The 17,757-nt window shown below is 37.3% G+C and overlaps 1 protein-coding gene and 1 long non-coding RNA gene across 6 annotated transcripts in view; one reads left to right on the plus strand and one right to left on the minus strand.

Annotated features, from left to right (window-relative positions):
* LOC307166689 overlaps nt 1–17,757 on the plus strand; it is a 428,201-nt gene that overhangs the window by 408,437 nt on the left and 2,007 nt on the right. The gene's annotated exons all lie outside the window — the stretch shown is intronic.
* Nucleotides 1–17,757, minus strand: part of nbeab (neurobeachin b) — a 270,853-nt gene that overhangs the window by 101,020 nt on the left and 152,076 nt on the right. For all 5 annotated transcript variants that reach the window (XM_079885173.1, XM_079885172.1, XM_079885176.1 and 2 more), the window contains exons 34-36: nt 13,906–13,970; nt 11,906–12,014; nt 6,981–7,147 (exon numbers count right to left, since the gene is read on the minus strand). In XM_079885173.1, coding sequence (XP_079741299.1) covers nt 6,981–7,147; nt 11,906–12,014; nt 13,906–13,970 — 341 coding nt within the window. The remainder of the gene's footprint in view (nt 1–6,980; nt 7,148–11,905; nt 12,015–13,905; nt 13,971–17,757) is intronic.

The raw sequence follows: 17,757 nt of genomic DNA on the forward strand, positions 1-17,757 counted from the left end.
AGATGCAACGAACCATTTAGTGAACAGTTCTTAACCTTTTTTTTTTTTTTTTTTTCATTGTTTGAAGAACATTTTAATCATTTAAAGCACTGTTTTCCACTATAAAGAACTATTTATTTAATAAAAAAGTTCCATGGATGTTAACGTTTCTTTATGGAACCATAAATGCCAATAAAGAACCTTTATTTTTCAGAGTATGTTTTTATTTCTGATTAAATTTTCTTTATAATTTTTGAAATGTGACAAAATGTGATACATGTGATAGTCCACTACAACCCACTCAAATTACAGTATTTTTCCGGTGAGGGAAAGCCTTCATTATGTAGCTGAATCAAACTAAAATACTTGAGCAGACACTTTGGCTGAAGACTGGCAAGGCCTGCACTGCGGGTCACTGCTTTGGATAAAGACAGACGTGGCTGCCTGGGTGAGAGACAGAGTTCTAGTACAGGTCAGGCGTCCCTTCTCGCCCGTTTCGGCGAACCGTCCATCTCTCATCAAAGACAAAGCCAACGGAGTGGGAAAACTCTAGCAGTCGCGCTCTTTTCTGTTGAAATTAATGATCGTTCCAACGGCCCTCTTCCCAGAGATAATTAGCACAGACTTTGAGGTTAAGCATGCCTAAGGGGAAGTGACTTTGTGTAGGTCAAAAACAATCGGAGGGGTTTGTGGGTGAAAGAATCATTGTGAAAGTTTCTAGCTTGGAAATGGTGGCCACAGGTCTTCAGCTTACCAAACTTTTTGCAACAAAGGAAGCTTGAGTGAAAACTAGCATAGAGGACTTTATTTCAAGTTTATTTCAAGGCTAGACACAATAATGAAAGTCATTCGGGGGAAAGGTGTGTTTAAGAGTTGTTTCAATATTTTCTCCATCAGTCTTCAAATGTCATTTGAAAGATCATTTGAATCACATTCACTGTTCTCTCCTGATTTCCCTAATTATCTTAAAGAAATACTGTAGATTGGCAGAGAAATGAAAATCATTATTCACACACCCTCTTTTTCCCCCCAGTGGAACACCAAAGGACAATTTTTAAAGATTAAGACAGACTATACATGGACTCCATACAGTGACAATTCATAGTAACCAAGGCTCTCAACGTCCAAAAATTGACATTTTTCGTTCTTTTGAACTTTCTATTCCATCAATGAATCCTGCATAAAATGTATCACAGTTTCCACAAAAATATTAAGCAGCACAACTGTTTTCAGAAGGACCATGTGACAATTTCTGAAGGATAATGCGAGTAATGGCCTGACTTAAAAAGTTTAGGGTTGGTAAGATTTTTCACAGAAGTAGGTTTTTGACACAAGTAGGGTACAACAAAATCAAATCAAATCAAATAAATTTAGTACCTACTTTTATGGTTCTTATGGGAGTTTGACTGATGTCAAGTCAAGTCACCTTTATTTATATAGCCTAGCGCTTAAGAAGCTTCACAGTGATAAACAGGAAAATAATCAATGATGCAAATATGAGACAAATTTAAATTCTGATGTGAAGCAGCTCAATAGAAGACAATAGTGTCTTTAATCAGCTCGATCAGGTAAAATTTCTTACAGAAAAAAAAACTCAAATTCTTCCTTGGTGTTCCATACTGGAAAAAAAAAAAATCATTCGGATTTGGAATGACATGAGGTTGAGTAAATAATGACGTTTCTTTATTTCCTGCAATTCATACATGTACATGGTGTGACTTGCAAACTCTGATCACAGTTGATATTTTATTTAGACCTAAGACCAAAAATCCCAATTTTGGGAGGTCTAAACCCCACAAGAACAGTATAAATTTCCTTCAATTGCTGCTATTAGATTTGATAACCTTTCAACCACTCCCAGTGAGACTACTTAACCAAGCCATATGTAACTGGAAGGCTCCATTCTATCACCAAGTTATTATCCAGTACGGGACTGCTGCCATCCATCAAACAAGAGACCACGCGCACCGTTATTCAACGGAAATGGTGCCTCCCTCATTCTCCACCTCCAACAAATCAATACATGCCACTACTCTCCATCTCTTGACACTGTCTTTTTTCTTCATCTCCCTCCTTACAGTCAACAGAAAAAAGAAAAAAAAAGTAATTATACAAGAGAAAGTGTTGACAATCAATACACAAGTCAGGTTAAGTTAAGGTCTGAGGTGGTCCAGGTATGCTGGTCCTCCATCAGCTGTCCGCTATAGTGCTGACGTTGACAAAGGGCACGAACGCAACACCGGGACGCCTGTCCACTGTGACCGCAGACTTTAAATTGTTTTGTCACGGACAGCCATTTTGAAGCAATTAGCACCTGAATGACTGTTTCAAGCTACGTTAAACTCCAGGAAACGGACGCTAAGAAGAAGTATTATTGGACACCTAGCACAGTCAGCTACGCGCCATTGCATGGCAAAAAATGCTGATTGGAAATCGGTGGATGTCAGCTTTATTCAGTGTGACATGACGCTTGGGAAGAGTGTTGAGACCGAGTGTGTTTTGCACAGCTAGCATGAGAAGTTTTCATTAGCATACTACCAAACTACTTATACTGTTATTGGAATACCAACAGTTTAGACAACTTGGATTAAAAAGAAAAACGCATTATAATTTGACTCCACTTCCCGAAGATGGCAACATAATGCAACACAATGAAGTAGTGTTTTAAAAAGTGTGTAATTTCTGTGCTATTTATTTACTATGGATATGATAATGGAGGACTGTGAGTGGCATAATAACAAAACTTAATTGAAAACAATTTGGATAGAACATAAATGACACAAAAAAAGTGAGAACTTAATACAGGATTACACAGAGAAAATGACAAAGATTTGTGATCTAGTTAATTGATTTATGACAAAAAAGCGCCTTAGCTTGCCTTCGAATATGACATGAGAATTAGAAAGCTGGATAACAGACCAGTGACATGCAAATAAATGGCTCCATGATTTTTCAATTTCATAGATTTCTTTTCCATCGTTAATCCCGACGCTGACGTCTTCTCACTTTTGACACGACTGAACTTTATAATTCACTGCTGGAGGTCGGAGGTCAACAGGAGAGGGAAAGGAAAATAAGTCCCTCAGAGGAAAGCGAGAAGAAAAAAAAATCTGACATCCAATTTTCGACTTGATTTATCAGTGTAAAGCCAAAATTGATAGTGTGTCATTACTGGGCTCAGAGCTGTCTGGCAACGTCCTATCAAAGCCTTCTCCTTCTGATTTAGCGGCACAGATCAATACAACCCTATACTGTTTCAATTTGAGAAGTATTGATTTTCTGATGCCGACTCAATACAGGGGACATTCATCATCAGGCAAGCATAAAGTATGATCGAACTGAAGATTCCTGGGTTGGAGTTGGTTATTTGGCTTTCAGCTCATGCAGCCATTGAAGAATTGCAATGCAGCGTTGCATCTTCGCATCTCTTGGTGCGTCATCCCTGACGGATTATTAAATTTTACACAACGGAGAACGTTTATTTATCTAATAATGTGCACAACTGCTTCTCTGGTACTGTTTGTTAAAATACAAAAGCATTTCCAGCTGCTCCGCAGAAAATAATGGCGAAAATCAAAGGGGTGCTCCAAAGGATCATGGGAACATTTGTGTTTTCAGAAGCCTAAATGTGAAAACATTATTTCGATCATTTTTCACATGTCCCTGGGCTGTAGCACAAAGTAAAAGGAGAAAACCAATCGGAGTGCGTTCATGCTTAAAGACACACACAAACACACTAATACAAATATATTTTCAGACGGACATGCTAACACACACATATGCAAAGTACACACACACACACACACATGCTTCAGAACACCGCAGGCTTTCTATTTTACAGAAGCTGCATAAATGGGAAAGTTAATGTAGCATTGAATAAGACTAAGCTGCTCAGCTGTAACAACGCCTTGAGCTCATGAACATATTGCATCATTTTTCTTCTCCAGCAGGTTACCATTAAATTTGAATTTGTTGGAAGTTTTGTGGGACCATTTACAATGTGCCCCAGCTCAATAACCTTTTGTCTCAATGCAAATGTTATGCCTTCCAGGTGGTTTTCATAAATATTTGAATAAGTCTGAATGGTGGCAGAGACCTTCAGCCAATTCACTGCATATAGATTTTTAGTATGTTGTGTAGTTGGTGTTAGATGCACTTCATTATTATGGCATGAAGGACTTTGAGGCGATGAATTTAAGGCAGCATTTGAGAGAGTTGCTACCACCTTTATATTATATTATCATATTATATTCAGAAAATGGTCAGACTACTGTCATTTATGGAGGATTGTCAGTGCCATATTAATAAACACATTTTTAATTAACTAAAAAGGTTAATAAATGCAAATGCATGAATTACCTTGATATATATATATAAATCAATGGGATTGTATGGGAATAGATATATATCAATGGGAATATATATATATATATATATATATACAGTATATATATATATATATATATATATATATATATATATATATATATATACTGTATATATATAACATATAAAAAATATATGAACATGGAACTCACAGTCTAACATAGTCAGATCCATACTAAATACATAAACAAAATTAAATAAATAATTAATCAATCTGCGAAAACCCACATAAAACTATAATGAATCAAACTCAACAATACTTGATTTTTTTTTTTATATAAAAAAATACAAAAGGCTATAAAACAAGGAAAACTATACTGTAAGCACACAGGACATAAAATATGTGGTCTAAACACAGACTCAAAATAAAACTAGGACAACCTACATACATATTTAGCTATGAATGTGATACAGTGCCGTTACAGCACCGCTAATGTAAGGTCTGTGTCTGACATCATGTCAAAAAAACAAGTTCTGACAGATACAATTATGGGACGTCTAGAATCTTTGGATTCATCGAAACTGATAACAGAAGTACAATCAGTGAAAGCAGCTGAGCTATGTTCTCTATTTCTACTCACACAGTTCAAGCTGATGTTTCTTATTGAAATGGGTAAACATGATGCCATCATGGACATTCAACCATCTGCAGTGGATTTCACAAATTTAATAAGAAACCCACAGCCACTGTTTCTGCAAATCGAGCCAATTTGGAAGGCAAATAAGTAATTGTGCTTGGACTGTGTGTGTTTGTGTACACATGTTTGTAAGTGGGTTTCCTGGCTAACAGCCAATGTTGGCAGAGAGAATCTTTTTTTTATATATATATAAAACTTTTATTGTATATTTAATGCAAATGTGTCACGTGTGTTCACACATTTTTAAATTGCTTAAAACATATGAAAAATTGAATTGTATCAAAGATGCATTTTCTGAAAATGTCTTGTTTCTTGAAAATGTTTTAATATAGTTATATTGAGTGTTGCTTTACAAATACATTTGTCTTGTTTGTAGTTATTTTTAGATTTTAACTGGACAAGCAAAACTTAAATAGTACATTTTTGTAGTGTATGTCTTCATGTTGTAAGGTAAGTCAAGGTTAAAGCAGATTTTAAACACTAGTAATCCAAAGTGCTTTATGTAGGCATGATAAAGTTGAAAAAAAAAAAAAAAAACGTAAGTCACATAAATTAAAATAAGCATTATATTACTGTGTAATTGCTAGCCATGTCACCAAGAGGAATTGCTAAATTAATGATTGTTTTCCAAAATGACTTTCAATGGTCAAACAAACAGATAGTCTCACCCCAAATTCATCATTGGTTGAGACACAAACGGCTTACTTATAGTTGTCTCATAGCATATTAAACTGGGTTAGGAGAAAGTGTTGTAATTGTATTGAAAGTATTATATTTGATTATTACTTTACCACATTCCAAATTGTTGTGTGCTCTGGTTGTTGTTTCTTAACTTCCGTCTTGCTCATGATGTTGAGTTAAAACTGTCACTTTGTACAGAACTATGTCTCTAGATCTTGAATTATATTCAGTCTGTTTGTGTGTTTGGTGGGAAACGGAACTCAAGTCAGTATTTTTTTAACAGGACCCTTGAGACCACCGTAACAACTGCCAGGTGCTCCAATGTGACACTGAGAGGGAGCTTTTCACAAACACACACACACACGCACGCACGCATGCACTCGCACACACACACACAGCCTGACCACCAGTGATCTGTCTCTGAGGATTCAGTGGCCTGGTGTGGTAATTGAGTTTGCTGACCTGTAGACTGACCCGGTTGGAGAGCAAGAAAATGACATTAAATAGGAGTCACATAAAAGGCCTGGCTGTGTGTGTTTGTGTCACATAGGTAATAGTGTAATACTCGCCCCTAAAAAGACCGTACACAGACCATCAACAGGATACAAGCTACACACATACACAAATACACACACACACTTCCGCAGGTGTTTCTTCAACTACAGCAGATTTATGTCTCAGGGGTTCAGATTTTATTAAAGGAACCGATTACAATCATTTTCTTTTCTTTTTTTGATATGTGATGGTCACATCTTGCAAACTTTTCACCATGCATTTCTCTTTTATTTTACACAATATATTAATTTAAACAGCAATATTACTGCTTTTACTGTATTTTGATCAAATAAATGCAGCTTTGGTGAGCACAAGAGACTTCTTTCAAAAACATTAAACATTACACTAAATTTCTGAATGGTAGTGTACGTATAAACAGATGGAAGTTTGTTAGCAGACTAAATTAAACAAACAAGTGAAAAGTGTTTTAGAGTTTATTTCGAAAACGCTACACTGTAAACAAATATTTTTGGTTTATCTTAAAAAAGTAAGTAACCTGGTTGCATTAAATTGTTAAGTTCAGTGAAATTTAAATAACTGAGTTCATGCAATGAAGGAGATTGGTTTAATCAACAGAAACTCAAAATATTAAGTTATTTGAGCCACATAAATTCTCAGGTGATTTGACAAAAGAAAAAATGTAGTGATAACATATCATGAAAATATTATTTTTTTTACAGTGAACAGGCCTAAGAGTGCCCATAGTTGAAGAAACACCCCCACACGTGCACAAAGCTGTACCTCTGTGCTACTGTGCCCCACGCTCCGTGTTTATTGGTGAGGATGTTGAGGATCTTCTGTTTCAGCTGATTGGCTGTCACGTGATCACGGTGTTTGGCAGCACTGATGAGGTGATCACACATCGTCTCCTCTTCTTTCCTGTCTGCCGCATACTGTGCGCAGTTAGACTGACCAAAATATGGATGAAAGAAAGAGAGAGAGATTAACATCTCTGTCACAATGAGTCAGCATACTGAAACCAAGAATGATGCTACTGCATCAAGCAGGACTGAGGGATAGTTCATCCAAAAATTAAAATCCTGTCATCATTTACTCACCCTCCACTACATTCCAAACCTGTATGACTTTCTTTGTTCTGCAGGACACAAAAGAAGTTATTGGGCCCTATCATACATGCGGCGCAATGCAGCGCAAGTGTTTTTTGCTAGTTTCAGCCTGACGCAGTTATCATTTTCACATCCTGCGCCACGTTGTTTAAATAGCAAATGCATTTGCGCGCCCATGGGCGTGCTGGTCTGAAAACAAGGTGTGTTCAGGCACATTGATGGTCGCGTTGCTATTTTGGGGCAATTGAAGTCTTAAGTCGATGGCGCAGTATTTATTTATTTTTGTTATTTAAAGAGTACGTTAGTAATATGCACCTATAGGTGGGTCCACAATGCACGTACACTCTTCTTATTACACACACAGGGGCGTGCAGCAGCACACAAACTAGCCAAATATTAAAAATAAAAGGATTACAATAGCTTGGGTTTCCCCATGCTGCCTTGAGCGCAGCGCGATTTTATTCACGCTGCTAGGCAGCCTGGACACCATGGACCAGATTTTCCCCTCAAAAAGGGAACCAATCACAGAACGGGGAGGGAGCAGCAAGACGATGACGACGTCTATGCGACACACCGAAGCAGTTTGTTTATATCTATGGATCCAATATGGAATCAGACGCGAAGTTACCTTTCGATGCAGCCTTAGATAGTGTTCTAAGTAGTTTAGAACGCAAGTTTATTTCATCTTCTTCCTCGTCGAATTTCTGTCGCTCTACATACGTCATCTGGTAAATTGAAACGATTGGCTATGAGCTACGTACAGGCGCATTTGATAGACATTCGTAGCGCCCAATAAACGGCTCTGGGCATTCGTAAAACACGCCTCAAATACGAGAAAATTAACATGTGGTTCCTAGACCACGTCTCAGTGAGAAGAGGTCTGACGTTAGCCAGGCTAGGATTACAATGTAAAAAATGAATATTGTGTACATAAAGATATGGTGGATCCGGCTTGTCCCGTAGATGGTCTGCTTGCGTGCTTTAAAGGAGACATATCATGCTTTTAAATCGTTCCTTTTAACATATAAATCATACATTTGTAGTCTATATAAAGCGGAACTGCAATGCTTGGGTCTGAATTCCTCATTATTATAGCTCCACAGGCCCCTTTTCTACCCCTTTTCTGATGTGCGTCTGAGAGCAACTCGTTTTGGTGCGGTCTCTTTAAATACAATTGAGACACGTCATACCCCGCCCCCTCTCCAGTTTACAGAGGTTCAACTCCACCCCGTTCGGCCATTTTTGTAGTTTGATAGCAGAGATACGATTATAGCGGCACAGAAACTTTTTATTCACACGTTATTAACAAAATGTCAACAACGGAAGACTTGTCCAGCCAGCCTTACATGTTCGAGCAAGAGTCGGAGCCGGAGCGAGATGAAAATGAAGACGACGAACCTGCAGAAGAACGTCTTCATATGGATGTATCGCAATGGTGTGTTACTGTATTTACACATGAAACTTTGGTCTTACGACCTTTTACCACCGTGTCGATTTATTTTGATTAATATGTGCGAGGGAGAGAGAGCAAGACAGCGGCTAGTTTGGAGACGGTGTCTTGTTTACACTTTCGCCTGGCTCCGAAGAGAGAGAGAGTGTGCGCGCGCGACCGGGTCTCTCTCTCTCTGCTCGTTCTTTCAGTTAAACATGCGCCCTCTGTCCACAGTCTATGGCCCTGTCACAAGCGCGGCAGTTCATCTACATTAGACGGTGTAATGAAGCGTGTGGGTTACTACATCCAACAACCGAACATTTTAACTTACCCTCTCGTAACTTCTGCATCTTTTAGCTTGGACTACAAAATTGCAGCGAGAAATAAAAATGGCGGATTGCTCGAAGTGTTGGGCTGGAAGTCAATGTCCTTATTTGGCAGTTCCGCTGCAGATACTGTGATGTAATAGTTCACAAAACGTCATAGATAACAGAAAAATCTGAACAGGTTGAAAAATAAGGCCAAAACAGAATATAAAGATATCAACGAAGCACCTGAAGAGAATAATTTCAACTTTTATGTACTTATAAACACTCCAAATATATAACAAAATGCATTTAAGGGCTAAAAAAGTGGATTTAGCATGATATGTCCCCTTTAACCTCGCGCACAAGCAGATCAGTTTGCACTCTGGAGACGCGTTATGTCTTTCCGCTTGCAAATTCCGCCATGTTAATAGCAATTTATGCACTTTATGCCCAAAACACACCCATTACTCATTAAGAGAATAGGGACAACCCTTTTAGACCATGCGCGGGCGCGCCGACCATTTTTCCCGTCATTAAAATAGCAAAAGTGGAATCGGACACGCCCTAACTGTGCTGTGCGCTTTCGACCATGTGCTTAGTTGGTCAAAATAGGGCCCAATATAAAGAAAGTACCAGTGTTATTTTTGTCCATACAACAAAAGTCAATGAGGTCCAGTGTTGCTTTAGGACCCTTACTGACTTTCATTATAAGGACAATAACAGTGTTCTGCAGAAGAAAGAAAGGTTTGTAATGACTAATTTAAATTTTTGGGTGAACTGTCCCTTTAAGAACCAAGAATGTCTTCCATTACTTTAGCATTTTAACATATATTGTAGCACTCCCCCCCTTTAAAGTTTACTTTGTACACAGACATAATCTTAAAATAGGTACTATAAAAAGCACTGAGACTAAAAGGCCTCTTAGACTAAGGGTGACATGAAGCAGCCAGCAGACTTTATCTTCTCCGCTACAATAAGATTGTCTTCCCACGTGGACCCCAGGGGGGGATCTCTTGCTAATATTCAAAATCTAATTTGCTAACACAAGCTGGTGGGGTGCAGGGGAACCGGGAGGAGGGGCGAGACGAAGTAATTGAATTTCCTTCCTTATATTTGAATTCTGTCAGATGCTATACCTCGACATATTCTTCAAACGGCCGATAACTCAATCTCCCGGTGTCATCTCGCCTTACTGTGCGCCGCGCTGACAAATATCAAACGTTATTTATCACTTCAAGGGAGGATATGAGGGTTGAAAGTGACACTAGCTTAATTGTAAAAATATCTAATCTGCTTACAAAATCTTCAATCTGCAGACGGAGGTAATAAAGAAGAGGAAGACCAAGAAGAGGCAAGACGACATCTTGAGGCAAGACAACATCTTCCGTTAGCTGGTGACATCGCATATCTAGCGCCTGCTGCGTTTTATCTAGCAGGTCAAGGATCCTCAAGAGCAGTATATAAAACAACCGTCTCAGACAGGCTGTGCGATCCAGATAAGAAACTCATCACTCCATCACTGCATGCACTAGTGTGTTTCTGAGAAAGAGTGTGTGTATCCCTCATACTGATGTCATGCACGTGCCTTCAGAGTTTCATATCATAGATACATGTTTCAACAGTAAGTGTTGCTAAACCTTGATTTACATTTACAGCACCCACTACATCACTGTCAGAATAGTACAGATAGGCTGATATGATATTCTAAGTAGTTAAAGTAACATTAATCTTCACATTTAATATATTACATTTAAGTTATGATGTACACAATGCTAAAGCATGCTATTAATGGACACCATTTTCTCTTTGGTAAAAGTACACTATATTTTCATGAACACATTTATAAATCTATTCTATTCTATTTTTCTCTAAACACTGTGCCTTACTTTTCAGAGGGCACTAATGAATAATTTAGGGAACAGTTATTACATTTCTGTTGTAATTGGTATACAACATTGATATTATTGTTTTGTAAAGCCATGTTTTTTACATAATAAATACAGTAGGCTTTAAACAGTCAGTTGTAATTGGTATAAAATAAAATAATATTAATACAAATCCACTTCAGTCATGACTATATTCACAATTCATCCTGTCCTCAAACGCTTTGCTATTTCAACTGAGAGGTCAATGTGAGTTTGAATAGTCTCGCATTGACATTACAGTAAAGAATGGCTCTTTCGGCATCATCCTGAATATTGCATAAGCATTTGTTTCATGTGTCATAGAACGGAAGAGAGGCTCTCAGGAGTGTGTGTAAATGTCACATCCATTTGAATTTTCCGGCAAAAAGTCCTTCACATAAAAATCATTCTACAGACTTTCAAAGACTTTTCAAATTCTTGAATATGGCCCCTTTAACAGACAGAAGTACTAATGTAAAGACTCTTTTCTGTCTCTTTATAGAAAAACATAATAGTTTAAAATGAGACATGAATTCAATCTCTAAAGAATTGTTCCTTACTTTTCAGAGGGTGCTTACATGTAATTTAGGGAAGGGTTATTAAATTTCTCTCTACTGAGCTAATATATGTGGATTAATCCCCTTTAGAAGGCATGAGCAAAGGATTATGGGCCACCCCCACTGATAGCTTTACTAGAGATTTCCTCTCTCGTGCTGTATCTGATTCTCGAAAACAGATTTTATTGTGATTTTATTCATGTTTCATATGGATTCAGTATGGGATTAGAGCTCTGTTCTGGGATTGATTATAATCTGGTTTGTGTTAGAAGATCTAGCTACTTAATTCAGGCTGGTAGTTAATATACTGAGTCATATTACACCATAAAATATCTCAATCCTGTAGGGGATCTATAAAATGTGTATTCATGTGCTTTTGGTTTAAAATGATTCTCTACCTCAAACTCTGCATGCTTGTGGACGTCCTCGGCTCGCTGTCTGTTGAGGATAAACTCTGCTTCATTGGCCACTCGGACGATATGATCCTTCATGGCATGACAAAGGAGTCTAGAATGAAGAAAAAAGAGGAATGGGAATTTAAATAATGACATTCAGTCAGTCCCCAAACACGCATAAAGTACACATATTGCACATCACACAATCAATCCTGCAAATTTTACACCCATATAGAAATTGCAATCATTCATCTTTTATGGGATCTATAGGTTACTTTGTGTTAATTGTCATTTTACACATCGTTATGTCAGCTTTGTTTTAATTTAAGAACCTTGGTGTTTCTGTGGAACATAATACTGAGCATAATTTATCCTCCCCGTCCCGCAGAGGGGCTTCAATCTGGTACGGCATTCAAATGTCCATACTTCTTTAAGTGTTGACAAGCAATAAATAACATTTGGAGTGCAAAGGAATGAAAAAAATAGTAAACAACCTTATTCCCAGCATAATAACAGTACAAAATTGAATCTAGGGCATGACTTTGCTTCTTCAGTACTGGATAAGAAGTTATGCGTGAGTGTGTTAAAAAATCCACAGCAACACATTTAGTATTTCTAGTGTTTCAAAAGGCAGAAACTGTTGTGAGCTTGGTGACTTATATGATGGTGCGCGCGAAACAGAACAGGGGCTCCAAATCAGTGGCACAGGGGCCACATACATCCCAAACTGTGACATGGTGTGGTTCATAAATCACAGATGCCCTATCAAAATGAATGCATCACAAATAAACTGGAATAGACTGCTGCATAAACACTGCAAGGCTGAAAGTTCCTGCATTTAATTCAGAACTAACTCCACATACTTAGTTTTACACAGTACTTTAAAACTTGTAATACAGTTTATTATTAGAACATAAGCAGACGTGCCAAGAGGCCAAACACAACATTAGTCTCATTAAATAGTTCAAATAAACTATCCGTTGCATATATAGAGTGTAACTGAAGGTTTCTGGAAGACAAAAACACCTTCATTCTGTCCAGAGATTTTTTCTTTTTTTCTTTTATACAATCCTTTAAAGACAGACCTAACATCAGCTCTTAGGTTAAGTGATTTATGTTTTAAAAAAATTATCAGAATTATTGGATTTTGTATACATTTTTATTTGTTTTATTTTTGTAAACATATTTCAACAATTAAAAATACTTTACACACTACAGTTTAAAGGTCATTAAGTGGGTTTTTTTAAGTCTCTTGTGCTTACTTAGTCTGAGGACTTGCCAAAAGACATATTTAAGTCAGTTAATTGAATTCCTTATTTTTTATATGACGATTACTGTTGCACTACATCCACTGAGGTAGGATTTGGAATGAGGGCCAGTGACACAGACAGACCGAGAGACAGATAGACAGACAGGTAGAGAGGGTGAATGACTGATGTGCCAGCACCCTGGACAGCGACTGTCTCTGCTGACTCAGCCTGATTGTCTGAATGTGTGAGAGTGTGTGTGTGTGTACAGATGGGTCAGCAGATGGGTGTGCAGGCTGATCCACCCTGGATCAGCTCGACAAGAACGAAAGCCTAAACCTGACAAACACATGGACACACACACATACACAATCTTTCAGTGAGATAGAAAAGTAGACTTAAGAAAAGCAGCATTCTGGATTATAAAAAAAACAGAAAGACTGAAAACGAGACTGTTAACATGATGTACACATTCTAGACAAGAGGTATGTCAGAAGGTTTATTCAACCACCCACTCTCAACATGCTTATCTCAGCGTATTTTACACTCTGTTCAACCACTAACTCACACAAACTGTGGCCACACTACTGGGACGGGAGGCTTAGGGGCTAATCTGGTCCCATTCCTTGTTATCAGCGATGCCATGGTAACCCGTCAACCGAACAGACCAGCACCACATAACCAGTTTGAAGTGACATAAGCTACAGTGATCTGTGAGCTAGTAATGGTGTTTCAGGAGCAGACGTGAGACTTTACCTTCCCTCGTTGATAAGCTCAATGAAAGCCAGGCCAGCGTTCTTCTGTATCGAGTTCTGCCACTCCTGAAAGAAACAACATTTGTCATTCGTATGTGGATTGTGTTCTTTTGTCTATCAGTATGCTTAAATACAGCTTGTGCAAGAGGGGAAAAAGTGCAGTTATAATTACTATTTTATATATTACCATATGCTGTCCTAGACCTCGACCTTTGATCTTAAAATCAATCCATCATAAAAATAGTAACCATTAGATTAAATATATATATATTAGGATTTTTTTTCAATTATCCTTTATTATCATTGCATAAAATACAACGATATTAGTCATATACACATACAATCATATATATATATATATATATATATATATATATATATATATATATATATATATGAAGAGTTCAGATGCAAAAGCATTTCAGTGCCATCTGAAATTTTCTTCTAGAATGATCATTTTTATCAAGCTCGTATATTTAAGTTCAGTAATTTCACTTAAATGACAATGAATAGGTAATCTTCATTGCCATTTAAGTGAAATTATTGAATTCAAATATACGAGCTTGATAAAAATGATCATTCTAGAAGAAAATTTCAGATAGCGTTTAGAGGCTTTTGCATATGAACTCTTCATATTATGAATATATGTGTTTGTATATATATATATATATATATATATATATATATATATATATATATATATACACACATTAGGATTTTTTTTCAATTATCCTTTATTTTCACTGCATAAAATACAACGTAATTAGTTATATACACATACATACATGCGTACATACATACATACATACATATATATAAAAATATAAATAAATATATATGTATGTATGTATGTGTATATAACTAATTATGTTGTATTTTATGCAATGAAAATAAAGGATCATTGAAAAAAAATCCTAATATATATACACACACACACACACGTGCATGACAACTGAAGGGTTAATTAATGATTACACCTAAATAAGTCCAGGTAAAAATGGATTGTATAAGATCTGTAAAACAATAAATAAAAATAAAACCAGTGGCAAAAGCATCTGCAGAGAAATCTTTCCCCTAAAGTCTCACGTTAAGCCTAAGTGAAACATTAACGATAGTGATCGCAGCAAATTGGATTGCTACGTATTTGAGAAAGCAAAGATCTATTTGAGGTCACATATCCGCGATCGAGAGCCAAAGCCATAAAAAGCCTGGAACTTGGCCCTGTGCGTGTGCAAGCATCTTTTCTTCCTCTGCGCACAGATCCGTAAACACAGGAGAGATGTAATTGCTGAATGAAACTGAATCCTCTTGCCCCTTAAACACAGCCATTTCCTCTCTGTGAGCACCCAGTGACAGATCACCGAAGACCTCCGTCTCGAGACCGGCCCTCTCGCCTTGCCTCCAGCGCTTTGGAGGCCTTGGGGAACGTCTCACGCCCTCCCTCTCCTCGTTTCCCGGGCTCTCCTTCCTCCGCTGTCTCTCACACACACAGCACGGGTCTGGAGATGATTAAAAGGCAGTTGTGCTTCTCACTATGGGAAATTCTCCTCCGTTCTCTTGTTTGCTCTCAAAGGTACGGGTTGAGGGGGAAGAGCATGAGCTGGGCAGGAGTTCAAAAGGAAAGAGGGCATTTGCAAAAAGTTGGCCTCAAAAATATTCCCCCGTCCTGCGGTGAGGGGATCAGGGTGAGAGAAGAGCCACTGGCAATGGATGTGAACGGTTCCCTCAGAACGAGGACATTTTTAATACATACATTCTATGGTTCTTGAGTTTTTTTTTTTATTTAATTCTGTTATATTCCCCAATGTTTTCTGTAAAGATCTTTTGTAAACACTTTTAAAAGGTGCTGTATGAATAAAACTTAGCCAGCGATGATGGGGAATGCTTGATGAGCAAAACCAAATTCACTTTAAACTTTTGTAAATGTCTTTACCGTCACTTTTATTCAGTAATGACCATGAAAAAAAAAAAAAAAATGCAAAGAAACCACATCCTACTGACATTAGACTTTTGAGTGATAGTGAGTAGATTATTATTTGAAGCATAACAATCTTCTTTTTGTTAAATGTTTTTCATGAATCACATTAAAAATGCCACTTGCATTTATATTTTGTTATATAATGCACAGATTTTATAATGTGGTTTTAAGGGATCGTTTGCCCAGAAAATCTGTGGAACACACACACACAAAAGATATTTTAAAGTGATATTTTGATTGTTTTGTTCATACACTGTAAAAAAATAATAATAATAAAATAAAAAAATGTAAAAAAAATACGCACACACACACACACACACATATATATATATATATATATATATATATATATATATATAACTTATTTCATTAACTGATATAATGTAAATATACCATATACTAATATCTTGTACCTTTTTAATTCACTGACTACCACCAAAAACATGTGGTAGTGAGTAATTCACATGATGAATCAAAGCTCATCATAAGCAGCTTTTCTACAAGCTGAGAATGCAAATACTAATATATAAAAGGTGCACAGTGTCATTCACACAAATACTAAACACCATCACGATAACACTAAAGTAGTGCAATAAACATTAATTCAACAATATTAGAAGTATCATAAAACCCTAATATATCTAAATGATTAAAAACAACTTAGAATAAACTTTATTTCAATTAAAATACATCCAATGTGAAGTGTCACACAGATATTTCTGGAATTCTGGCATTATACAATGACTCATTCTTATTCACTTCTAAAAAATTAAAAAAATTACATTAGTTAATCACCATATGGAAACTTACTGTTAACCAATTAACAGGTTACTCTTTTACCATTAAAATCACAATCATATATATTTTTTTTTTTTAAAGTCAGTGGGGTTCAAAACAATATCAACTTTAAATGTATGGACAAAAAGAAACTAAGAATTTTTTAAAATATCTTCTTTTTGTGTTCCACGGTAAAAAGACACAAATAAAGGTTTGAAACAACACAAGGGTGAGTAATTGATAACAGAACTTTTTGGGTGAACTATCCCTTTAAAGTGTAAAATAGTTTTTGGGGCCACTGTATGGGCTCTGCTCAGGTTTAAAACTGCATAGCACAACTGCATGGTAATATGAACAGACAATTAAATCAATAAATAAAAACATCACACACACTGGTGAGCATCCTCACTACCCCTTCATTGAGCCACAAAGAGACAACACTGAGGCGCATCTGGTCTCCAAATGTTGTAACTGACCCAATATGCCTTGCTCTTTCTACTTCTCTTCCACAATTCATTATCTACTCTGCAGTCAGGCGCTTTGTCACTTGAGATCGGGCTGGCTCAGCTCAGTGCTTCATCACTACCCTCCGCTCAAGTAGAGCAGCACCCACGTGACAAAAATAAATAAGGAAATACATGCAGATGTGGAGGTGCACTGGCCTGCCAAAAGAAAATGACATCAGCCAAGACAAAGAGCCAAGTCCCGCTCCGCTGTCTCTTCTCAAGTAGCCTTTGCACCAGTGCTGTAACACACTTCTTTTGAGCCATATTTTTTCTCTTTCTCTTCAAGAAGGAGAGTGAGGGTCCCCAGTGGGTGGTGAGTGTGATTGTGAGGGGATTTTGGGGGGCTCAGACGAGTATGCCGTCCATCTGAAGTGCATTAGCGATGACATGTACCTCCAGACTGCGGTAATGTGATCCCGCATGTAAAAGAGAAGATCACTTCCGGCCTGCCATCTCCAGCGAGGGACTTATACTGGAAAAAGCTGACATGCTGGGTTTAAGAGATGACAAAGAGTTCATCACATAGGGGATTTTAAACCGGTCCTGGGACCCCCAATGGGCCACAAGGGGGCCCTTAAAAAGGTTGGCAAAA

Source organism: Squalius cephalus (genome assembly GCF_949319135.1).
Source record: "Squalius cephalus genome assembly, chromosome: 11".
Classification (NCBI taxonomy): Eukaryota; Metazoa; Chordata; class Actinopteri; order Cypriniformes; family Leuciscidae; genus Squalius; species Squalius cephalus.